Genomic DNA, 26,768 nt, shown 5'->3' on the forward strand with positions numbered 1-26,768 from the left:
GAAACCTGCAGCAGAGAGCATCCTGGTAGACGGTTCCCATGTGTGAGTTAATGCTCGGAATCTAGCCGAAGCGTCTGGATTTTCCCCACAAGCCCCAACATATCTCGGCCCACTGCTGGCAAGAAAGTCAAGCTTTATACAACAGCGGGGGGAAAACAAATGTCCCTCATGGATTTATTGCCAATCAGTTTTCTAATCTCCCTCGCCTAATTGCTTTGCCTAACTGAAAAATAAAAGCACCTCGGCCAATATAAATATGCAGATTCCGCGCCGCTCCCTTTAATAACGCCGAATGGGAGCAGAGATGGAACTCTATTTGTTTATCTCTGCTTATTTATGTCAAGATCAATAGTAATTAAAGATGGGGGTTCTGCGTCAGAAGTGGCACTTCAGCTTGATTGTTCTCATCACGAGAGTCCCGCATGCCCGAGGCTTAGGACATGGCAGAGAAACTGTTATTCTCCCTTTCTCACCTCTGTCCAATTATAGATAGCTTGTGATAAAGGACGCTTTCAGACCACCACGCATTTTAGCAGAGACAACTGCACTTGATTGCTCGAGGAATCGCTCGCTCATCGCGTCTCCGCTGTGAATGTGTTCTAGAAAATGTAGGAGCAGCAGCGTTTCACTTGAAATCAAGGAATCAGCAAACCTTCTCTCCCCATACCTGTCCTTGCTGTGGTGGTCATGGTTGCAAGCCAAGAATCTGCTTAAACACTGGAGAGTAGGGACCATTTTTAACCTTATTTATCCCTCCATTTTCCCCCTATGGGAATAAATCTGACTTTTGTGCAAACCTACAGTTTCTCTGGGATTTGAAAACTGCACCTTGATAGACAAATGCTGCTTCCATCACATACAAGAAACAGCCTGCGGTGGTTACTATTGCAGGCCAAGCGTGGGCCCGCCTTAGGGTTGCCAGTTTCGGGTTTGGAAATACCTGGAGATTTGGGGGGTGGAGCCTGAGGATGGTGGGGTTTGCGGGAGGGACGTAAATGGGTTATAATGCCATAGAGCCCACCTTTCGAAGCGGCCATTTTCTCCAGTGAACTGAGCTGTGTCGGCTGGAGCTCAGTTGTAATAGCGGGAAATCTCCAGCCACCACCTGGAGGTTGGTGACCCCAGCCCAGCACCTGGAAAAGCTCATTGCTTTGCAGAATTTCCTTGAATCCAGCTTCTTCAAATTTTTGCACATTTCACAAGGCTGACATGTAGTTCAAGATAACTCTGGTCACCGAAAGAGTATCAAAGGGGAAATTTGTTTTTGAGAGACCGCATGGTGTAGTGGTTAAGAGTGGTGGTTTGGAGTGGTGGATCCCCATCCCAGGTTTCATCCCCATCATCTCCAGTAAGGACCAGGTTGTAGGTACAGTAATATGAAAGATATCTGCCTGAGACCTTGGAGAGCGGCTGCCAGTCAGAGTAGACAATAATGACGTTGATGGACTGAGGGCTTGATACAGTATAAGGCAGTGCCAAGTTTGCCTTCCACTCTTATTCCCTTGTGTGTCTCGTTGTGTACACTGTACACCTCAAGGAAGGGCCTGCTACTTATTTTGATTTGTGCACAGCAGCATTGTGTATTGTCTTTTAATCGTAATTCATACTGTGGGAGTATGAGGGGCTGTGGCTTAGTGGTAGAGCATCTCCTTGGTGTGCAGAAGGTCTCAGGTTCCATCCCCGGCATCTCCAGCTAGAAAGGATCAGGTGATGTGAATGATCTCTGCCTGGGACCCTGGAGAGTCGTTTCCAATCTGAGTGGACGATCCTGAACTTGATGGATAGGGTTGCCAATCTCCAAGTGGTGGCTGGAAATCTCCCGTTATTACAACCGATCTCCAGGCGACAGAAAATCATAGAGTTCACCTGAAGAAAATGGCTGCGTTGTAGGGTGGAATCTATGGCATTATATCCCGTTGAAGTCCCTCCCCTCCCCAAACCCCACCCTCCTCATGCTCCACCCCATAATCTTCAGGTATTTCCCAACCGGGAGCTGGAAACCCTATTGATGGACCAAGGGTCTGATTCAGCATAAGGCTGATTCTTGTCTTCAATGAGAATATAAAGCTTGGTGTTTCATCAGATGTGAAGGTATACATGTAACGAGCACCAGCCATTTGGATGCAATTAGTCCAAACATTCATTTTAAATGTTTTCACGTTTTTATGTTCACCGCCTTGTGGACCCTGATTGGGAGGAAAGGCAGAATAAGCATGTTCTATAGGGTTGCTAGGTCCCTCTTCACCACTGGCGGGAGATTTTGGAGCGAAGCCTGAGGAGGGCGGGGTTTGGGGAGGGGAGGGACTTCAATGCCATAGAGTCCAATGGCCAAAGCGGCCATTTTCTCCTGGGGAACTGATCTCTATCAGCTAGAGATCAGTTGTAATAGAAAGAGATCTCCAGCTAGCACCTGGAGGTTGGCAACCCTAATGTTCTAAGTCAATAAAAGAATAAATGACGTGGGAGGCAGTCTATGTGCTTTGCCACCCCTGAATTTCACCATGCTGCCTCATTCCTCGGCTCTTCTTCGTACTCCAGCTTGTCAGCCGTGGCTAATTCCAGGTAGCTCGTTTCCTCTTCTTTCTCTTGATGCTAATTTCTCTGCTCTATTTTCGGAGTCCTTCTCCCCAATGTGCGCAGAGCGCATCTGATTGTTTATCCCTTAGCCTCCAGAGGCCGCAAACGCCTTGAGGCTGCTGCTGCTGTTTATTGCACGCACTTGGACTCTTACAGGTTTGTTTTCGACAGGAGGCAGGTAGGCGCAAGTGGCGATAAAGACCGATGGCGCCTATCGCCCGACCCGGGTCTTTTCCTGCGCAGTGGGAGGTGTGGGGGTCGTTTGACGTATTTATTTTTACCTTCTAAATTGATACCACTTTCTCATAAATACTAATTTAGCTGTGGGCGGTCGTAGTTCACTCCATGTTTATAGTTTTGTTTTTGTTTTGTTTTTTTGCCGCAGGTACCAAAGTACCGCTTCGATTTTTTCTCCCCCTCATCTACTAGCTTCAGCACGTTGAAACTGCAAGCTGATGGAGAAGCGAGCAGCTTATAATATATGATAATCAATACCTCAAATCTGCTTTCTATGATGTGACATAAAAGAGGGAAACGAGGGGAGGAGGGAGCCGCGGAGGGTTTGTTTGTTGGTTTGTTTCCCAGCAGAGTAGAGCAAAACCTCAGGCAGCGCCGGTGGGTTTTCCTTTCAAGGTCAAAGCGTGCTGATTTCCTCATAAAACCACTCTCCCCTTCTATTCTTTTCCACTTCATATTTAATTTAGCTGGTGCTGGGAATCCCAGGTAGCAAAAATGGAAAGTTAGTCGATACTGTAACCATAAATACAAAACTCTCTCTCTTTCCCTCCCTCCCTCTATTTACAATTTTATTGGGGAGGGGCCATGGCTCAGTGGTAGAGCATCTGGTTGGCATGCAGAAGGTTCCAGGTTCAATCCCTGGCATCTCCAGGTAAAAAGATGTGGTGGTAGGTGATGGGAAAGACCTCTACCTGAAACCTTGGAGAGCTGCTGCCAGTCTGAGTAGACAGTACTGACCTTGATGGACTAAGGGTTTGATTCAGTAGACGGCAGCTTCATGTGTTCATGTGTGTGTAAGGTTTCTGGGAACCCTTTTGTTTGTTGGGGAGGGGTCATGGCTCAGTGGTAGAACATCTGCTTGGCATGCAGAAGGTCCTGGGTTCAATCCCCAGCATCTCCAGTTAAAAGGACCAGGCAAGAAGGAGGTGATGTGGAAGACTTCAGTCTGAGACCCTGAAGAGCCCATCTGAGTAGACAGTACTGACCTTGGTGGACTAAGGGTCTAATTCAGGATAAGGCAGCTTCATGTGAGAAAAAGAGAAAGAGTTAGCTGATGGGACTTTGGATTCATCGAGTGGCAGATGTGTGATGAAGTGAGTTGCTTTTAGAGTTTCCAACCTCCAGGTGGGGCCTGGAGCTCTCCTGTAATTACAACTGATCTCCAGATGACAGAGATCAATTCCCCTGTAGAAAATGGCTTCTTTGGAGGTTGGACTCTGTGGCAGTGTATCCCACTGAGGCCCCTCCCACTACCCTCCAGGCTGCACCCTCAGATCTCCAGGAATTTCCCCAACCCAGAGCTGGCAACCCTGAAAGAGATTCATCAGGAGACTGCATTCACATGTAATAATCACTCTATTTTTGTCATTCACACACATATACACTCTCTCTACCCTAGGACTCACTGAGCTGGTAAACATGCGCTTCTAACGTTCTTGCTGGGTCCCACAGCGTCACACAGTCAACAGTCAAACCCCCACCCTCAGCCCCAGTCCTTGAGAATTGAGGATTGGGAGGGGGGAAATGGCCTCCATAATGACCATCTAGGAATTTCCCCATATCTCTATGATCTCTACTATAGAAATTCAGGGAAATTCCTAGAGCAAGGGACATTATACCCTCCCCAAACTCCACCCTCCTCTGGCACTGCCCTAAAATATCCCAGCATTTGCTGAGACATTTCTGGTAACCCTAAATTGATGGTTTATATGCTGCACTCTGGTGTGACCAAAAACTGAAACTGGGTGGGACTTTGTGAATGAACCTGTCCTTTGCTCCTGTCACTTTGTGGCCAAGTCTCCCCTAACAGGAGCCCAATGATATGTCTCCATATGTACACATAAAACTGCTTTATACTGAATCAGTTCCTTGGTCCATCAAAGTCAGTATTGTCTATTGAGACTGGCAGCGGTTCTCCAGGGTCTCAGGCAGAGGTCTTGCCTAGTCCCCAAAAAATAACTTTACCCAGCAAGCCTCACTCCGATTTAATTACAAGGGGTGAACACACACACAAATGCACAATGCTGCTTTATACTGAACCAGACACTTGTTCCATCAAAGTCAGTATTGTCTACTCTGACTGGCAGGGGCTCTCCAGGGTCTCAGGCAGAGGTCTTTCACATCACCTACTTGCCTGGTCCCTTTAACTGGAGATGCCAGGGATTGAACCTGGGACCTTTTGCTTGCCAAGCAGATGATCTACCGCTGAGCCATAGCTCTAGCATGTGTCTCTGTTCACAGAGTCTCCAGAGGCACATTGCTCATAAACACACATGTGGGGGATACATGCCTGCACAGGCCAACTCTTCCTCCCTCCCTCCCTCCCTCCCTCCCACACACACACACCATAATGATAACTATTTTGCTAGTACTGAAATGAGAATATGATGACCAAGAAGAAGACCCACCTCATTAACTATTCTTGACATCACTTTAAAAAACAACAACTCTCTGACTAGAGGCATGATCTAAGAGAATGTAAATTCATGATATTTTTCCCTGATACGTATCCTGCAAATTAATGTTCCCATTCTTGCAGTAAAACAAAATCAAAATTGGGGGGGGGGGGAGTCAATTGCATGATCCATACTCAGGTCTAATAAAATATGCATCTCTTGACAGGCTTATGCTTAATGTACAGTGAAAGAAAATCCCATCCCTCTTCTCAGCTGGGAAAGGAAGCTTCCCCACCCCTCTTTATTACATGCCTGCCACCCAACATAACAATTACAAACACACAGAGGTGTCAAAGATGAAAACTCAGCTTGCTTACTTTTTATAACGTGTTTGTGTTTCTACAAAGTCAGCTGTTGTTCAGATATTGGATCAGAGGGTGTGTGTGTGGGGGGGATGGGGGGATAATTCCGATAATGCCTTTTTGAGTTTCTTAAGTACTGTTCAGTGTTTTCGTAAATGATTTTACCGGAACGGATTTCTATAGCAAGAGGAGTTTATTGACGATGCTTAATTCCGAAGAGAGCTTCTCCCTCAAGACTCCCTCTCTGCTTCCCTTGGGGCTACGGGGCCACTTGTCATACCTGGAGAATAATTGCTAAATAAATCGATGGCCTCAACCTGTAGGCTTCTTATGCAACACTCCTGAAATGGTGTAATTATGATTGCTTTTGTAACAAAGGAGTCCGGGTTGTTGAGCAGGCGTGCTGCGATCCATCTCATTGAGGCAGCCAATTAAAAGTGTCATTGTTGTTTCTCGTTGCTTTCGCAGAACAAGAGGAGTGCGTTAACTGCACCGACGAATGCCGGGTGCTTGGTCATTCCGACCGGTGTTGGATGCCCCAGTTCCCTACTGCCAACCAGGCCGAAAATGCGGATTATCGAACAAATCTCTTTGTCCCTACAGTGGAAGCCAACGTGGAGACTGAGACTTACGAAACTGTGAACCCCACGGGGAAAAAGACTTTTTGTACATTTGGGAAAGACAAGCGAGAGCACACAATTCTCATTGCCAATGTGAAACCTTATCTCAAAGCCAAACGTGCCCTGAGTCCTCTCCTCCAGGAGGTGCCCTCAGCATCAAGCAGCCCAACCAAGACCTGTATGGAGCCTTGCGCCTCGACAAAGGGGCCGCTGGATGGTTGCGAAGTCAAAACGGGAGGCCTGGCTGATCCGAACAGCCAGTACTTGACCGCCACTGACAGTCAGTACCTGTCGCCTAGTAAACAGCCCAGAGACGCGACCTTCCTCGCGTCCGATCAGATGGCGAGGGTTTTTGCTGAGGTGCATTCGCGAGTCAGCCGAGACTCCGCCGAAATGGACTCTGTCTTGGAGCAGATAGACCGTTCCAATAGGGAACTAGGGAGAGAGTCGGTGGACGCAGAGGAAGTAGTGCGGGAGATCGACAAGCTTTTACAGGACTGTCGGGGAAATGATGCTGTATCTGTGAGAAAGTGAACAAAAACAAAAAAAGACAGCCTGGCATTTATTTGCTTCTTCTGCTGATTTAAAAACAAAACAAAACAAAATCTCCCCCTGGTTCTAGAATTTATACAGGGATGAACGAAGACCAATGCTGCTTTACGGCTTTTAGTGAACATCTGAAGTGCCCACAAAGTATGTTCTTTTTCACTGCTCTTTCTTTTTCACAGATAACACTGGTTTCGTTTTGACCAAACTTTCATTAGGACAGTGCGATGTATGTAAAGAAAACAGAAGGAAGAAGGGAAAGAAAGAAAGAAAGTGAGGAAGGAAAAAAAATGGCGCCACTTTGACAATCTAATAGAAAGGTATAAGGATTTTTAAAAGATAAATGGAATCTAATGTTTAAGACTTGATAGTTGATGTCGATGTGATTGTTTACCTGTAGACCCCATAAAAGTCAGGGTGGGATAGGGTTTCCAGCAGTCCGTTACAGGCTTCTACTGAAAATCCTGAAACCAGAAACCGAGTAAACCACGAAACAAGCGTTCTTGTCATAGACCGAGCTACACCGAGCATTAACATGCATTTGTGACAACCATTTCTGTATAAAAGTTACCTGCCGCACAAACACACACAAACACAAAGAAACCCCAAGAGTACATTTCATAGCATCGTTCTGCGAAGATATCCTGGTCATTAGTAACACCACTCATAATTCATATTAAAGTTCAATGTAAAATGGTAGAGTCCCATGATTGTCCAGCGCACACATAAGCTAACTCATGTGGTAAGAAGAGGGGGGCGAAGGGGCTTTTAGTGTCCAGCAAAACTCTAGGTTAGCAGTATGTTTTGAACCTGAGGCATAATATGAGATCGCAAACGAGAATTGCCCATTTGACGGGTAATAAATAGAAAAGAATTAACATTATTAACACCTTTTGTAGTTCATTTGTGGACACTACAATCGCTCAAGTGAGTGCAACCATTTCAGCCATCCGCGCCAATCCACACAAACCATTTAAATGTTGAAATGTGAGAAAATTCAATGTGTTTACATCCAATGACATATTTTTTATTGATTTATTGCCGATTCCGTGCATTTGAGCCAAATTGTTGAGTGTATAAGAGCTATATTGTGTATTTTATTAAATTAATATATAGTTGTGTTGCAAAAACAAAAAAAAATATTTGGGCTTATAATGTAAATGGCAAGTGTTGCCTCAGTAGCTGTCAAACTCTATGAGTTTTGTTCTCTCTTTCTCATTTGTTTTCCTTTTTTTTCCCCCTGCGGGAGTGTGGGAATCAGAGCCTCAGAGCAAAGTTTCTTGTTTAATGTATGGTCTACCAAGTACCGCAGTACATAATCTGTTCAAATGTGTCTTGAATGAGTTGATGGCGCAAACCCGAACGGCCAAGAAATGCATCCATCAGTCATGGTTGTGTGCGAGTCCTTGTAGAAGCTTCTGTCGCGAATCCATGTTTAATAACAAAAATTACACTTGAACCAACACCTGGAACCTCCTTGTTCTTTCCTGGGCACACTCTCACAAAGACACAGGCCAGTCTGTTTATATATCGTGGTCATGGCTGAATGCTCAAATTACCCTAATCTTTCAAAGTTTGATGCCACTCTTTGGTTCATGGAGCATGAAAATGCTTTGGTGCCCATGTGGTACAAATGATCGTTTGTCTGGTTTTTTTCGGGAAAGTGCTGTTCTGTCTATTAAGGTTTCAATTTGGGCTCACAGCTCTCCCTCTGCCCGTTCTGTCACCCTCCATTACAAGAGCTTTCTGTAATTTTAGTCTATCTCTCCCTCGCACACGTTTCTTGTTGTAGCATTTTTGCTTCTGGTCCATATGAGAGCTGCAGGATAAAATCGAAAGGCTTTATCGGAACGAAATTTTCATAAGCACAATTAAGCAGCATGTGTGTGTGTGTGTGTGTGTGTGTGTGTGTGTGTGTGTGTGTGTATATATATATATATATATATATATATATATATATATATATATCACACAAGTAAGCATCTATATAGCTTCTTTATTTGTTTTCTCCTACATCTCTGTATTTTAGTAGGTGGGAATTATGTCAATGTTGATATTAATTTTTGGTCTATCATATTATCAATTTTATACATATAAAGACTGCTGTACTTCTAGCTGGCAGATTTCAAACTTCATAAAGCCTTTCTTTTATCATATTTATTCCACTGGAGAAGCTGTTCCAAATAGTAGCAATTGGTTAGCTTAGGTTAGAAAAAATGCTGAGGACGCTTTAAAAAACAACAAAGCTACGAAGTATCCCTTTTGGGGTCTATAAGCAGAAAGTTCTGAAGGACTTGGTTTCCATTACACAGGTGCCCCCAAACCGGGGTAGATAAGGAGCCTCATGTGAACAGGAAATTTTGATTCAGAGTGCAGTGTGTAATCTAAGTGAAGTCATGTGATACAGATGCATCCTTGTACCCAAGATGTTCTATGCTTTGAAGCCTTAAGTCATGGTCAGCTGCAGAGAAGGGGGTCAGGGCAAAACAGTCTTGGGACCCTCGTCTTGTGCTTCTTCCGCCAACACTGTCACACTATCAGTAGATAACGTAGGTTCTTGGAAGTACATGGAATATTCTCTCTCTCTCTCTCTCTCTCTCTCTCTCTGTCTAAGTTTAGTATGTAGTATTGAATGGTGATAAATTCATAAACTACCAGGAGTGTGGATGCACTGTATAGGCAAATTGGCTTCCTGTTTGACTCTGGAAGTTGTTTCCCTGAAAGTCAAAGGTGAAAAGTTGGAGGGGTATAACCTGGTCTTTCCACTAGACTTAGCTAATATGAACCAATAATTTTCAGGGGGTCCTCAGACTTGAGAAACCTCATGGCAATTTGACCTCTCCCCTCCACACCCCCTATCATGGCCAGAGAGTCAAGTATTGTACTATCTCAATTTGTTAGGATATTTACATACTCGCTCAATCTTGTCAGCTCTTGGAAGCTAAGTAGGGTCAGCCCTGGTTAGTATTTGGATGGGAGACCCCCAAGGAAGTCCAGAGTCACTACGCAGAGGCAGGCAAGAGCAAACCACCTCTGAACGCCTCTTGCCTTGAAAACCCTATGAGGCCGCTATAATTTGGCTGTGACTTGACGGCACTTTCCACCACCATTTATATACCCTGCCTCTCTCCTGACATAAGTCCAAAGGCAGGTAACAATAATAAATGCAACCCAAATATGATCATAATAAAAATCAGCTGCTTGCTCGCGCCTCTAAGCTCTTTCGGTTTGACCAACGTGTACATGCTAAAAATGTGTTGTTCAATTTTCTGAAATATAATTTTGGCCGGAAACTGCAGGCTGGCGTTGCTTCGACAGCTGAAAGGTGCCTGCTAGGAAGGAGCTTTATTTTCTTCCCTGTATTTTTGAAGTGCATATAAGTGAAATGCCTGAACATTTGGGCATGTAGTTTCCACCAGCAACAGAATTATGCCGCGGAAGCTCAAGCAGAATAGAAGTGATGTTAAGTGACGGAGGCATGTGCATTTTCTAAATGGTTTCCAGACTGAGTAACGAATTCTACAAGTGTCTCGTTGGGTGTCGGAAGACGTACGCACACATACACACACGTTCCCAACACCCCAAGAAAGGCCTTCCCTGATGTAAAAAACAACAACTTGGAATTTACCTCAAGGCGCTCTGTCACTGGTGATTTACTAGCTCTAGCTGTTAACGCATGATCTGTATTTAGTTGTGATTATTTATTTACCAGTCTAAGGTAATGCAACACTCATGAGTCACCGCAGAAAAGCTCAGTTTGGGAAACCTGGCTTTTATTTCATTCCGCTGACAGTTGCTGGGCGCCAAAGATCTCTGGCACTCTGCTTGGAGATGGACGACTGTTTTCAATTCAGCACCAGCCCAGGTCGGCGCGGAACCGAACGCCACACGACCACTGCTGTAAACCTGGCCCTCTCGAGCACGTGACTCACATGACCGCACCGACATGGGGCATGAGCATGCATGTGTGAATGAGCTGTCACGGTTAGAACTGTCAGGCAACGCAGTGGAGCCTCAGACGTGTTGCTTCCAGTGGATACAAGTCGTTGAAAAATGGGGGGGAAACTTCACAATCCTCAGATCGGCCGTGATGTCCCCATTGCTTTGGTTAAACCCCCGCTGCTGGAAATGGGACGTGGAATGTTCTAGCCTGTTTCAATCTCCCTGACCTGCTAGATTTAAAACTATTAGGGGTTGTTTACCTGAGAGAACAAGAAGAAGAAGAAGAAGAGTTGGTTTTTATGTGCTGACTTTACCACTTAAGGGAGACTCAAACCGGCTTACACTCACCTTCCCCTCTGCTCCTCACAACTACCCTGTGAAGTAGATGGGGCTGAGAGAGTGTGGCTGGCCCAAGGTCACCCAGCTGGCATCATGTGGAGGAGTGGGGAAACCAACCTGGTTCACCAAGTTAGCCTCTGCCGCTCCTATGGAGGAGTGGGGAATCAAACCCAGTTCTCCAAATCAGAGTCCACCGCTCCAAACCACCACTCTTAACCACTACACCACGCTGGCTGTCAGCCAGCCCATCTTCCATCTACAACTTGATCTCCCACCCACCCCCAGCGGGCCCGTCCACTGCCGCTCAACTGGGTGGCAGGAGAAAAGGGGGTGGGCTATCACCAGCATCCTGACAGGCTAACATCAATTCCAGCATGAGAGGAAGTGATGTCAGCTTGTCGCTGGTGGTACTCTAGGATTCAGTGAACACTCTAAGGTTAAACCACAGAGTTTGGACTGAATGCTAGAGCATCACCAGAAATATAAACCACAGCAAGTACTCACACACTCGCTGTGGTTTATATTTCTAGTATAGTTTACAGTGGAGTTCTGTTCTTTTTGTTTAGAATATCACCAGAGACACAGTGGGCGAAAATGCATGGTCACTCTAGCCTCCTTTATTCCCTGTTTCAGCCAGGATTCAGCCATGATCGAATGCACATTCGGCAAAAACGCATGCGTTCGATCCGGGCTGAATCCTGGCTGAAACAGGGAATAAAGGAGGCTAAAGTGACCATGCGTTTTCGCCCAGTGGCTTCGCTTCCAGCATAACTAGCACATTAACAGCAATATGATCTTGAAGAGCTGTCATATAGAGGATGGTGCTGAGTTCTTTTCTGTTGCCCCAGAAGGTCGGACCAGAACTAATGGGTTAAAATTAAATCAAAAGAGTTTCTGTCATTAGGAAGAATTTTTTAACAGAGTGGTTCCTCAGTGGAACAGGCTTCCTTGGGAGGTGGGGAGCTCTCTTCCCTGGAGGTTTTTAAGCAGAGGCTAGATGGCCATCTGTCAGCAATGCTGATTCTATGACTTTAGGCAGATCATGAGAGGGAGGGCAGGAAGGGTCGTGTCAGTGCTTGGCTCTTGTGGCCCTTTCTTACATGCCCAAGGTAATGCCGATCACCACTTTGGGGTTCAGGAAGCAATTTTCCTCCAGTCCAGATTAGCTAGGGATCCAGGAGGGTTTCCCCTCATCTTCTGGGCATGGAGTAGGGGTGTGGGGGAGGGAGGGAGTTGTGAATTTTCTGCGTTGTACAGGGGGTTGGACAAGATGACCCTGGTGGTCCCTTCCAACTCTATGATTCTATGTCATTATATCACTGAGTGAGGACCCTCCCAAGCCTCTTGCCAGTTGCCAACTACGTACTGGCAACCCTACTCTTGAGGAGGGGTGTAGGCATCATTTTTCAGCAATCATGAACATGAAGCATCTTCACCCGGAATTACAAAGCTGCCTTATGCTCTGTGAGGTCATCCCTGCCTTCTTTGACCAGTAGGGTTGCCAGATCCAGCTTGGGAAATTCCTGGAGATTTGGGGGCAGTGCTTGGGGAGAGCAGAGTCTGGGGAGAGGAAGGCGGTCTGAGAGGATGTGGACTTTATGGTATACCATAGAGTCCACTCCCTGACATGACCTTTTCCTTCAGGAAAACTGATCTCTATTGTTTGGAGATGAGTTGTAATTCTGGAGGGAACTCCAAGTCCCACCTGAAGGTTGGCAACCCTACAAATGGCTCTCCAGTGTCTCCGACTGGGGTCTTTCTCACTCTGCTCTCTGAAACCAACCAGAAATCAAACATGGGAACTTTTACATGCTAGGTAAGCACCCAGCTTAGGGTTGCCAGGTCCCTCTTCGCCACCTGCGGGAGGTTTTTTGGACAGAGCCTAAGGAGGGTGGGGTTTGGGGAGGGGAGGGACTTCAATGCCATAGAGTCCATTAGCCAAATCAGTCATTTACTCCAGGGGCACTGAACTCTATCGGCTGGAGATCAGTTGAATAGCAGGAGATCTCCAGTTACTACCTGGAGGTTGGCGACCCTAAATTCTGGGGGGAAATCCAGGTCCCACTTGAAGGTTGGCAACCTTACCAATGGCTCTCCAGCATCTCCAACTGGGATCTTTCTCATTCTACTGTCTGAATCTGACCAGAAATCAAGCATGGGAATGTTTACATGCTAAGGAAGCACCCAGCTGCATCCCTTGTCCTAATAGCAATTCTTACTCTTATTTGTAAGGTACTGCACAGGCCAGAAAGGTGGTGGTGGGGAGAGCAGTTGCAAAATATCAGTTTCTCTCTCCCAAAAATATTATTGCTTTTGCAATATCCCATTATTGCATTCAGGTGTTCGGTCACATGAAAAAAAAAAGAGTGATTGTACCCAAGGTAGGTAAGATCAAGGATAAAAACCAGAGAAATTATGTCTGCATGAGGACAACTACTAGGGAAGAAGTCTCCTTGACCGCAGAGGGGATAAGCACTCTTGGTGATGCAAAATCAGGTGATGTTCTTATCCTTTGCAAGGCAGTGTCTCAGAGGACATGCTTTGGATGCATGGATGAGGTCCTAGGTTCAATTAGGGTTGCCAGCTCTGGTTTGGGAAATACCTGGAGATTTTCAGGGTGGAGCCTGAGGAGGGTGGAGTTTGGGGAGGGGAGGGGCATCAATGGGGTATAATGCCATGGACCCCACCTTCCAAAGCAGACATTTTCTCCAGGTGAACTGATCTCTATCGGCTGGAGAGCAGTGGTAATAGCGGGAGAGCTCCAGCCACCACCTGGAAGTTGGCAACCCTGGGTTCGATCCAATTATGTATTTATTTTTAAGAAAATGGAAACTTGGCTGGAATAAACCTCCTGTGAGACGTCTTTCTAGACAGCCTGTGCAACTCTCAGTAGACAACTGCAATTCTAAGCGCACTTAATAAGTTAATCCCCACTTTGCAATGCCACAAATATTTGGGATATTTTGTTCATAATGGGGGAAAGGATTTATTTGCTTATGTAGGGAAGTATGCTGAACAGTTGATAAGATTAAGAGTGGGTCTGATTGGTGAATTTTGGTGAAGCAAAATGATCAGGGGACTAGAGCAACTGCCCTATGAGGAGCAGTGAAAACGCTTAGGGCTGTTTAGCTTGGAAAGAAGGTGGTTAAGGGGAGACATGATAGAGGTCTATAAAATTATGCATGGTATGGAGAGAGTGGACAGGGAGAAGCTTTTCTCCCTCTCTCATAATACTAGAACACGGGGTAATCTGCTGAAGCTGGAGGGGGAGAGATTCAAAACAGATCAAAGGAAGTATTTCTTCACACAATGCATAGTTACCGGTAAATTGTGGAACTCCCTGCCCCAGGATGTGGTAATGGCTTTAAGAGGGGAGTGGACATGTTCATGGAGGAGAGGAGTATTCATGGCTACTAGTTAAAATGGATACTAGTCATGATGCATACCTATTCTCTCCAGTATCACAGGAGCATGCCTATTATATTAGGTGCTGTGGAACACAGGCAGGATAATGCTGCTGCAGTTGTCTTGCTTGTGGGCTTCCTAGAGGCACCTGGTTGGCACTGCTGGACTTGATGAGCCTTGGTCTGATCCAGCAGGACTTTTCTTATGTTCGTATGTTCTAATTAAACGATGCAACTAGTATGGGAGTCTCATCCAAAGTCAAGGAAAGGTGGACTTGGGTTCCTATTTAGCCAGGGAACTGACTATACCCATGCCCGGCCTTCTAGAACAGACGTTCCGTCTAACCACATGTTGATAGTAACAACAAACACGAAGTTATCTCCTTTGAAAATGGCACAATGTACAAGCTATTCAGATGCTGGTAATGGAACACAATATTTTATCTCGACTGGCTTTCAGGCTCTTTGGTGCCTAATGGATTAGAAGGTGCTGAGGTCAACAACTCATTCACTGCTTGGTAAAAAATATATATACCCCCCTTGTGATTGCCTCATTATGCTCCATGCCATCGGGAGGTCTTTATCAGTGTGTCACTTCAAGTGATGTGCGGGCTTTCCAGATTGGTTGGCTGGAAGTATCACTGAATGGGGCCTGATTAAGCCCTTGGCTTTCCACGCCCCGTAAAAATGCTCAGATTGCTGTTCTGGTCGATCGGCCTCCGTCCCCTGCATGGCTGGAAGAATCACAAACGGTGATTGGCAAGCACCAAAACCAAGTAAGGGAACACACAGATGGGACACACTGGAATGGATCACGTTAGTCACTGTTGTTTAATGGCTGTGTTTTAAGATGACATCTGGAAAACGAGGACGATTAATAACAATAATAATGAATAATCGTCGTAATAAAGCAGTTACTAATCGTGGTGTTGTCTGCCTTTGCTTTCATTAATACGGAAGATACATTAAGACAGCATACAATGGGAACCATATTGATAATTACTTCGGAAAAGCAACTGCAGCGTTGAAATGCTTGTATCTAGTTGCTGGTCTGCCAAAATCACTGGCAGTTCTCACTTCCTTCATTAGGAACGGGTAGCTGTTTTCCCTCAACGGGATAGTGGCAGAGGTTTATCCAGCCTGCTGGGTAATTTTTGTATTGGAAGCTGGCAATACGATGGAAGTCCTGCTGTCTGTTCGGCGCTTGCAAGAATGCGGCACCGCATTAAAAGCACTTCTGCTTTGCACATGGGTGGTGAGTAAGCTCTCCGAGAAAGCTTATTGTAAATGATATTTAATTGCCTAGTGGGATATAATCGAGAAGTAGTCTTTTGAAAAATGTGGAGTTCGTAATGCCTTATTAGCAAGAAAGTAATCTCCTCTTCTGGTCTGGAGATGTTGCCTTATTCCTCCTGGATCATTTTATCCCCCTTGAATATTACTTGAAGATTGCAATACCCGGCTTTATAAAATGGATGGATCTGTATTCCACTGCTTCCAAACCTTAAGGCATGTTAAGCAAAAGAAAGCAACAGTATTCAATAAATATGTAAACCTGCTTGGGAGCCAGCATGGTGTAGCAGTTAAGAGCGGTGGTTTGGAGTGGTGGACTCTGATCTGGAGAACCGGGTGTGATTCCCATTTCCTCCACATGTAACCAGTTGGGTGACCTTGGGCTAGTCACAGTTCTCTTAGGGCTCTCTCAGCCCCACCTAATTCACAGGGTGTCTGTTGTGGGGAGGGGAAGGGAAGGTGATTGTAAGCCGGTTTGATTCTTCCTTAAGTGGTAGAGAAAGTTGGCATATAAAAATCAACTCTTCTTTTTCTTCTTCTAGTACTGAGTTATGCATTCAGGCAGGCAACAAAATCATTTCGGGACATCCATGCTACCTGGAAACATGCCGTTTGGGACACGTGTCATCCAAGAGAACTAGAAAACTCTGGAAAAGAACACTTGAGTATCTTCCCCACATCATCTGGCAAATGACGTGTGCTTTCAACTGGTTAAAGGGCTTTCAGAGAGGGAGGCTTCCTCATTGCTATTCTGCCTTTCCCACCCTCTGCCATCCTGGATGGGTTTCGACCAGCCTCTCTACCAGCCTCAGCATGAGAAGGAGAGGGGGTTCAGAAAGAGGGGTCCTCTTCCTTCCCTTCAAGTGAGCATGACCATGATCTCTTTCACTCTCTGGCTCTGTGTGCTCCACCCATTAGGGTTGCCAACTTCCAGGTAATAGCTGGCGATCCCCTATTACAACTGATCTCCAGCAGACCGAGTTCATTTCAACTGGAGAAAATGGCCATTTTGGCAATTGGACTCTATGGTGTTGAAGTCTCTCCTCTCCCTAAATCCCACCTTCCTCAGGCTCCGCCCCAAATGCCTACCATTGGTGGCAAAGAGGGACCTGACAATCCTAGATGTGCATCTTTTGAAGAGCAACCTCCCTGGCCTCGCTTGGAGGCCACCTTTATATTCTACCTTTGGCCCCACCCTAGGGTTGCCAATGTCCAGGTGATGGTTGGAGATCTCCTGAGATTACAAGTGATCTCCAGGCAACAGAGATCAGTTCACCTGGAGAAAATGGGCACTTTGGAAGGAAAAACTGGGTGGAGTACACAGGGCCAGAGAGTGAAAGAGAGCAAGGGTGTGCATATTTGAAGGGAAAGAAGAGGACCCGGGTGCCTGAACACCCTCTCCTTCCCATTCTGAGGCCAGCATGGTGGCTGGCAGCATAGTGTAGTGGTTAAGAGTGGTGGTTTGGAGCGGTGGATGCTAATCTGGTGAACCTGGAGGGGCTGTGGCTCAGTGATAGAGCATCTGCTTGGCATGCAGAAGGTCCCAGGTTCAATCCCCAGCATCTCCAGTTAAAGGGACTAGGAAAGTAGGTGATGTGAAAGGCCCCTGCCTGAGACCCTGGAGAGCCGCTGCCCATCTGAGTTGACAAGGGTGTGATTCAGTATAAGGCAGCTTCATGAGTTCACATGTTCATGAACTGGGTTGGTTTCCCCACACCTCCACATGAAGCCAGCTGAGGGACCTCGGGCTAATCACAGAGAAGGCCCTGATCGAGGCCAGCTGGACACTCTTTGGGCCAGGAAGGAAAACAAAGGGAAAGCAAAACATGTCAATAATAGTAGTGTTTCAAGGGGTGTCTCAATATGGGGCTAGAGTAGACCATTGCTCTGATCCAGCAGGGCTTTTTAAGTGGGTTTCTCTCATGTCATGCTGAGCGCAGGGGTTGCATCTGCACAGTGTTGCTACAGCAATCACTTGCCAGTGGATTTTCCATATATATTTTTCCAATGACTGCCACAGTTCAAGGATAATCCAAGGGTATGTGTGAATGCGGCTCTGCTCTTTAACCCCACCACAAGCAGCGTTATCGCCGTGCAACTGAGGCATGCAACTGATGTGTGTGTTTCAGATTCCGTCACTATAACCATGTCCAGTTGCCTCCATGTCTGCTTTTTGGGTCAGTCATCTCTGTTCCATAAGATTGCCAACCTCCAGGTACTAGCTGGAGATCTGCTATTACATCTGATCTCCAGCTGATAAAGATCAGTTCCCCTGGAGAAAATGGCTGCTTTGGCCGTTGGACTCTATGGCATTGAAGTCCCTCCCCTCCCCAAACCCCGACCTCCTCAGGTCCCGCCTAAAATCACCCGCCGGTGGCGAAGAGGGACCTGGTAACCCTACCTCTGTGTTGAGCTCACCAGGCTGGTGTCCAGCAAGCCATTCTTGGCCTCTGCCCCTTCCACTCTTCAATAGTGGGATACGAATGTGACGTTATTTACAGGATTGTGCAAAGGACTGCCCCCAAAAGAATGTTTGCAAAGTCCATCGAACATGTAAACACCTGCATATATAAGTCCTAAATATGATTTAGTCTAGAATGATAGAGCAGCTCAAAAAATGACTGTTTGTTAAAAAACCAAAATCCTGGTTTGGAGGATCGCTCAGAACACTGAATACGCGGGCACGGTCTTGGAAGAGCCTCCCGTCTAATTATTACTTTCTCTCCAGCCTTTTGTCAGCTTTTGTTGTTTGCAAGAGGCTGAGAGAACTCCGCCGAGCGACAGGTAGGGCGTCCATTCATCTGCCCAGACGTTCCGCTTTTTTTTGCCGCCGCATTGTACACAAGTGAAAGTGTTTGGTGTCTAATTAGCTCCTACCCTGGGCCCAGAAGAAGAAGAAAGCCCCGTTGTTTCCCTCTTTCCCTTTCGGCTGCACATCCCTGCCTTTCAAGAAGCTGCATTGCAGTCTCTGGCAAGCTGCTGCCTGCACTGCGCCCTGCCAGGATCTGCCTCGCTAGACACAGGGAGGGTTTGGGTGCCTGGTGGCCGCCCTCTCTGCCTTTCTCACCCAGAGCCTAGCTCCAAGTACAACCCACTCCTCACTTGCCGTGACCCCCCCAAATCCAGAGATAATTGATTCATTCTTTGCAAACTGGAGATAAAATTTTGCCAGCATCCCTGAGAATTGACCAATATTGTTGTTGTTGTTGTTGTTATTATTATTAGAAGAAGAGTTGGTATTTATATGCCAACTTTCTCTACCACTTAAGGGAGACTCAACCCAGTTTACAATCATCTTCCCTTCCCCTCCCCACAACAGACACCTTGTGAGGTAGGTGAGGCTGAGGGAGCTCTAAGAGAACTGTGACTAGCCCAAGGTCACCCAGCTGGCTTCATGTGGAGGAGTGGGGAAACCAACCCGGTTCACAAGATTAGTGTCTGCCACTCTTGTGGCGGAATGGGGAATCAAACTCGTTTCTCCAGATCAGAGTCCACCACTCCAAACCACCGCTCTTAACCACCACACCATGCTGGTTCATTATTATTATTATTATTATTATTATTATTATTATTATTATTATTATTATTATTATTATTATTACAAAATCTGTATCCCACCTTTCTGCACTTATAAGGGTCACCAAGACAGCTAACAATTTTAAATAGGGGTGTTGAACTCATTTGTTATGAGGGCCGGATATGACATAAATGTCACTTGGTTGGGCCAGGCCGTGCCTCGCCAGCCCATATCAGGGCTGGTGTGTGTGTGTGTGGCTGCCTTGGTATTTCCCCTGCCAGGCAACCCGGAGGCACAGTGATATTTTTGCTTCAACAACAAACTTGCTTCAAATACACCCGTGGGTATCCCGTTGCACGTGCAGGATTTCAGCCCAAAGTTCTCAGCCAGTGCTCTGTTTCCTCAGATTCATTAGGTTTCAGACATAGTCTGCAGAAGTTAAGCTGTCTTTAATAATGTTATTGAAAGCTGTCCGTGTGTCCTTTATAAGTCAGGGCTTTTATAAAGCCTTCAGAAAGTGTGCAGGTAAGTGAACTGGCTCCACATAAATCAATGCCCTGTAGTTTCTTGTTCTTGGACAGAAATCACAAGGTTGATGACATCTCCTAGTCCCAGCTGGAAAGAAATGCTCTTCCAATTTGAACTCAAGAGGCACCTGATTGTGGTCAGCTGGAGTCCCAATGGGTCAGCCATAGGATTCGGCGGAAACTAGACACCACCAGAGAGAGAAACAGAAAGGAGGAGACCCTGCGAAGGCATTTAGCCTGAGTTATTCTGATTGCGGAACAGGTCCAGGGTCAGAAGATTAACCTGGAGTCCTTGGAGATAAATGCTTTTGATGAAAGGGATCGGCAGAAGTGGCCTAGAGAAGATGAAGAGCAGGAGCTGCTAAGAAATCTTCCCAGCCAGAAGACTGAAGCATACAAAAGAGAGCAATCGCTGCCTCTTCTGTTGGTGAATCGGCACAAGCATATGATTTCTTTTTCAAACCCAGCAGCTGAAGCTTTGAATAGCTCAGGTAGTCAAGGTGATTATGTACAATAACACCCCTATATATAGGGTTGCCAGCCTCCAGGTGGTGACTGGAGAGCTCCTGCTATTACGAATGATCGCCAGCCAATAGAGATCAGTTCACCTGGAGAAAATGGCCTCTTTGGCAATTGGACTTTATGACATTGAAGTCCCTCCCTTTCCAGATCCTGCCCTCCTCATGCTCCACCCCAAAAACCTCCCGCTGGTGGCGAAGAGGGATCTGGCAACCGTAACCTTTACAGAAGCCTTACCTAACATTGTTAAGGCCTACAAGAATTAATTTTAAAAGTTAATTGCACTGTTCCCCAATTTCAAACTTAATATGTGAACCAGCAAAAGTGCTGTACATATACATGCATTGACTGTGTGTCCTGACAAAGAAAATTCGAAACAGGTGAATACCTGTCAAGACAATGGGTAACTGCATTGATAAGACCGGAGCAAGAATCACACTTGCAGGTCCAATATAATTAATGAACTGATCACAGACTGGATTACCTGTGGATTTAATATTAGTATCATATTTGTCTATGCAGATGTGCTAATTGTGATGATATTCAGTGTGTTCTTTATTTTTGTCATTTGTGTCTTAATTTAACATATTGCAGTCATTGTTCATATTTATTGTTAGCCAAACACTGTTGTTAATAACATCTAGGTAATAAGAGAAGATCTCCTGATATTACAACTGATCTTCAGCCAACAGAGATCTGTTCTCCTGGAGAAAATGGCCACTTTGGCAATTGGACTCTATGGCATTGAAGTCCTTCCCCTCCCCAAAACCCGCCCTCCTCATGCTCCCCCCTAAAAATCTCCCGCCGGTGGTGAAGAGGTACCTGGCAACCCTAGCTATTGGAGTTCTGTGTCCATTGTTCCTGGGAAATGTTCCTAAGAGTTCGTGTCAGTAAGAAGAAAATCTAGGCAAGACATCCCTGTATTCTCTTTTCCTTTAAGCAGGGGAAAACGTGCAAAGAGAATTTGTCTACAATAGATCATGATTTCCCAACATTATTCAAAGATGAGAAACAGAATACTGGCAGATTATGGGTAATAACTTTTTTTTCGGGGTTTTGACCTGACAAAGGAAACACGTTTAAGAGAAAGGGGCTTTAAAAACACATATTTCACAAGTTGTTTCTTTAGGCATTTAGCAGTAGATTAGTAACTATTAATAACCCTTTATCTTTGGTTTATAAGCTGCTTATTCTCATTTAGGCTTTGATTTAACCCCCTCCCCCCTCCCCTGGCCAGACTGCATAAATCAGTTCACACATTTTAATATATCAGAGCTGCTTCCTGCAGAAGATGGCAGTTTTTTTTTTAATGGGTCCGCAATGAACCTCTACAGACCAACACATGCTAATCCAACAGATAATATCAATCGTGCTTAGCAACAGAATGCTAATTTGCTGTCACCTGCCTGATAATGCCGTTTCATTATTATTTTTGTAAAAAAAAGTATTGCCCCCCACAATTCCACCATCCAAAAATGAATGTTCTGCTCCAAAACAGAGAAGTGTAAACAAAGAGATCATTAGTTGGTGGTGCTTTATGGATATTTTACCAACACCATCCTGCGGATAAACATCAGTCCATGACAATAATAATACCTGGGTAAAGGGAGCTGCACAATTGCATTAATGGACTTATCCCGCAATCCTGAGCGAGCTGACTTCTCAAAATGGCTGCCCTCTTCTTGCCCATTAAGCTTATAAAAGCAATTGTCGCCAAACTGGTAAGTCTTAATAGCACTAAAAGCCCATTACGGTCCTCATTTTAGGAGCTGGAGAGAACGGGGTCAGAGGTAGCACAGCCGGTTAGAAAATGGAAGAAATATGCTCATCACACTTTTTTTTGCAGATAAAGTGAAACGTGAGGAACATGTTAGGTCGGTATAAAGCCAGAGAGGATAGAGAAATGGATGGGGAGGGCGGAAGGGCGGGCAAGAGAGATGGGTGAGGAACATCTGAGATAAGCTCTCATCATGTCTGAAGAGCTTTTCTGGATGTTGGCCAGCTCGGCATATAAAAACCAACTCTTCTTCTTCTTATCTAGATCTTTTCTCATGAGGGTTCAGGCACATGGCAATGAACACATGGGAGTTTGCCTTATTCATTGCAAAAATGCATAATTAAAAAGTACTTCTATCATAGATCATGTAACAAACAGCTACAATCAATCGATTTCAGGGGTAGGAAAAAATAATAGGACACAACGTGTTAAAAGACACAGAGGGTTTTTGGACCCTCCTTGATCAGCCCTCTGTTGGGAAAATAATTTGATCACAGCTTCATGTTTGGCATTCGTGAACATATTTCCACACATGCAGAAGTGAATTGCAATTGCTCTGCACATACAGATTCTCACAGTGCTTTCCCCACATTCCATCTATCTTTGGCCCTTGTTATTACAAGTGGGGAAATAACAGGTCTTGTGATAAGGAAGAAAGATGTGTGCGGCTTCTCTGTCTACTCCAGCCCACAGGATTCTATGTTCATTCATTCTCAGGAGCATTGGTCAGATTCAGGCTGCCAAAATGCATGTCCCTGCACCTCTTTTGCCCCAGTGGTTGTTCTCCCAGCCATCTAAAACATTGGTCAGAATGGAAAAAAATAGTTTGCAGTGTTCATGGAGGAGAGGGCTATCCAGGGCTAATGGTCAAAATGGATACTAGTCATGATGCATACCTATTCACTACACGACCAGTACACATGTACTTGTACAGTACCACACTGGCTGCATACAGTACACATGCAGCCAGCATAGTGTAGTAGTTATGCGTGACCGACTCTACTCTGGAGAACCGGGTTCAATTCCCCACTCCTCCATATGAAGCCTGCTGGGTGACCTTGGGGTAGTCACAGTTCTCTCTGATGTCTCTCAGTCCCGCCTACCTCACAGGGTGTCTGTTGTGGGGAAGGGAAGTGATTATATGCCCCTTTGAGACTCCTTAAAGTGTAGAAAAAATTGGGGTATAAAAACCAGCTCCTCCTCCTCCTCCTCCTCCTCCTCCTCCTCCTCCTCCTCCTCCTCCTCCTCCTCCTCCTCCTCCTTCTTCTTCTTCTTCTTCTTCTTCTTCTTCTTCTTCTTCTTCTTCTTCTTCTTCTATTCCTCCATGGAATTTCACATCCCCATCTAACAATGTGAGTACTACTGAGCCTCTTCTGCATGCCCGAGCGCAACCAGTGTCCTTACCCAACAGGGGTGGGGCTGTGGTTCAGTGGAAGAGCCTCTGCTTGGCATGCAGAAGATCCCAGGTTCAATCCCCAGCATCTCTAGTTAAAAGGACCAGGTAGTGGGTGATGTGAAAGACCTCTGCCTGAGACCTTGGAGAGCTGCTGCCAGTCTGAGTAGACCATACTGTTCTTGACGGACTGATGGCCTGATTCAGTAAAAGGCAGCTTCATGTGGGTTCATGTGTTCGAATCTACAGGGAAAAGGGGCTGATGTCCAAAACCTGCTGTCACCATACAATGGGGAAACTGTGCCTTACTTCATCGAGAAGGAGGAGGGGCTTGTTGGTGGGCAAGGTTCAGCTATGCGCATTTGAAGCACAATATAAATATGAATCCTAATTATCAGCCCATGCTGAGGATATCCTTTGGCATAATGTGCCCAAATATGCAATAATTATGTCAAAATGGAAGCTATTATAAACAGTAATTAATACCAGCAGTCGAGAAGCGGTTTGCTCAGCATCCCTTGCTTTGAAGAAGGCATCAAAAGCAGCAGCCAAATGAACACCGGATCCAGCAAAGCACGTCGGAAGCCCCGGGGTAGCTTTTTCCAGCGGCGACTTGTATTACCACCCCCAACATGTGCCGCAACCATCGCAGGTTTTATTTGTGTTGGAATCTTGCTATATTAAAAAAAGAGAGGAAACAACAGTATAATTGCTGATTTACCACCGCTGTTCAATCTAATTTACTTCTTAATGGTCCATTTGCATAGCGGAATTTGCATTTTATTTTCACAAGCAAATGTTATGGCTCCACCTGCCCTACTTTATAGGAGACACCAAAAATGGGAGATGAGAAAAATTATCAGGAAGGGGTCAAAAAAAAAGAAGGGGAAAGAGATGCTTTGGTCAAAATGACCATAGCGTCAAGGTGAGTTTTGGACGGACCATTCTGTGTATCAGAGTTATCAGGGAGAGCACAAAGCAGCCGCTGAAAGATGTTTGTTTTCTTTTGGGGGGCAGCCCAGCTTGGCAGAATTAATTTTCCAGGTGCGATGGTATCGCCTGCCTCTCTCCCGGTAAAGCCCCATTCGTTCTGTGCGGATGTGACAGCAGACTGCAGAGATATAAGCCGGCACACTGCGCCTTATCAAACTGTAACATCTCTCTCGCATAATCTATCCTCTTATTGACTTGGGCTGCGCCCAAACACGAGTGATCACCGATAATGTTACAAGATAGGGCCTCTCTACTGTTGAGGAACACGATCAGAATAGCAGCAAATTAGACACCGACTTTGGGGTCCAGCCTTTGCATGGCGAGGGGGTTTCTTTCTTCCTACATGACAGAGGATGCATAATGCATGCTGCGTTTTAGATCAGCTCCGGGGGCTGCGTTCCTGGGAGGGGGGGTGACAGCTGTCATTTTAAAGGTGACTCATTACAGTCGTGTTCGGCGTCCCCAAGCAGATGGATAGGTCTTCATTTCCCTGGGAAAGCCGACAGGCTATGATTTTCGGCAGCTTTTAATCATTTGAACCCAACTTATACACACCTGTCAATTACTCTACTCAGCGGTGTTAATAATGCTGCAATTGGAACATGACACTTTTCCTCCCCCTCCCCCCACTTCAAACACTTCATCCTGGAAAAAAGAACGGTGTGTATGGGGGAAAATAAGGTTTCCACCACAGCAATAAGGGGAAAACACCAGTATTGTTACTAACAACCCTAAACCTTAGTTTGATCGTATCTGTGAAGTGTTCTTGGATCACTTCCAAATAACATTACAACCATGAAACATTAAAACAGACAACGGCTAAAACGGTGTGAAGATAAAATCACATATATTATTAAAATCGAAGTCGCTTGGTCGGAAGAAATTTGGATTCAGGTGAAGAAAAACTGCCACCAGGTCTATTGGGCACACCATACGTTTTTATGGAACTGGAGTACAGGAGACAAGAACTTGTTTACACTGTTATTTTATTGAGGGTTGCACCACAAAGTCAGGGCATATTTCAGATGAAATGGGGTAGATCATCCAAGCTAAGAAGCCTTCCTCCAACTTAAGTGGCTCTTCCACTGAAATGAAAACTGAGATATAAATATTTTAATAAATATATTAGAAGAAGAGCTGGTTTTGATATGCCACTTTCTCTACCACTTAAGGAAGAATCAAACCGTCTTACAATCACCTTCTCTTCCCCTCCCCACAACAGACACCCTGTGAGGTAGGTGGGGCCGAGAGAGTTCAAAAAGAACTGGAGATCAGTTGTAATAGTGGGAGATCTCCAGCCACCACTTGGAGGTTGGCAACCTCCCTTAAAGATTACCATTGTCAACTCCAGGTTGGGAAATTCCTGGAAGCTGGGGGTAGAGGCTGGGGAAGGATGGGGTCTGGGTAGGGTTGCCAGCTTTGAGTTGTGAAATTCCTGGAGATTTGGGAGGTGGAGCCTGAGGAGGGCGGGATTTTTAGAGGGGAGGGACTTAATGGGGTATAATACCATAAAGTCCACCTTCCAAAGCAGCCATTTTCTCCAGGTGAACTGATCTCTATTGCCTGGAGATCAGTTGTGATCCCAGGAGATCTCCAGTAACCACCAGGAGGTTGTCAACCCTAGGTGTGGGGATGGAAGGGACCTCAGTGGTGTAGAATGGATTTTAATCTATTTCAATTGTTTCTGTTTCTAAAGGCATTTGATGTGTTGTTACAGGTCCTGAGCCCCACTGTAGTGGGGAAGGGGTGGGATAAAAATCTAAAATATAAATAAATAGATAGATAATGCCAAAGCAGCTATTTTCTCCAGGGGAACTGTTCTCTTTGCCTCTGCGTAGCAACCCTGGACTTCCTTGGTGGTCTCCCATCCAAGTCCTAACCACGGCTGACCCAGTTTACTTTCTGAGATCTGATGAGACTGAGCTATCCTGGCCGATCAAGACAGGACTATTACAGAATAAGAGCATTTATTTAAATATGAGCCTTTGTCAGTCACGAAAGGTCATATCAAAATCAATGTTGTTTGTCTTCAAGATGCCACTGGACCTTTATTTCACTACAACAGACTAACATAGCTATACCCTGGCAATCATCATGGGTTGGTCCATGTATGTCCATGCTGTCTGCACAAATTGCCAATAGCCCTCCTAGCCAGTGTGGTGTACTGGTAGGGTTGCCAACCTCCAGGTACTAAGGAAAAAAACAGAACACGGGCGCACTACGTTGTAACACTCTGTGTTATAATAAATATTACAATGAACAATTTGGATGGTTCATCCAGGCTCTTGTGTAACTGAAAGTGAAAGAGACCAAGATATATGAAGCT

General features: G+C 45.5%; 1 protein-coding gene across 1 annotated transcript in view; it reads left to right on the forward strand.

Annotated features, from left to right (window-relative positions):
* The window catches only part of PCDH17 (protocadherin 17), a 151,923-nt gene extending 144,610 nt beyond the window's left edge, over positions 1 to 7,313 (forward strand). Inside the window, exon 5 of the mRNA XM_056862123.1 lies at positions 6,041 to 7,313. Coding sequence (XP_056718101.1) covers positions 6,041 to 6,726 — 686 coding nt within the window. The 3' untranslated portion in view covers positions 6,727 to 7,313. The remainder of the gene's footprint in view (positions 1 to 6,040) is intronic.
* Positions 7,314 to 26,768: the final 19,455 nt, after the last annotated feature.

Source organism: Euleptes europaea, chromosome 16 (genome assembly GCF_029931775.1).
Source record: "Euleptes europaea isolate rEulEur1 chromosome 16, rEulEur1.hap1, whole genome shotgun sequence".
Taxonomy (NCBI): Eukaryota; Metazoa; Chordata; class Lepidosauria; order Squamata; family Sphaerodactylidae; genus Euleptes; species Euleptes europaea.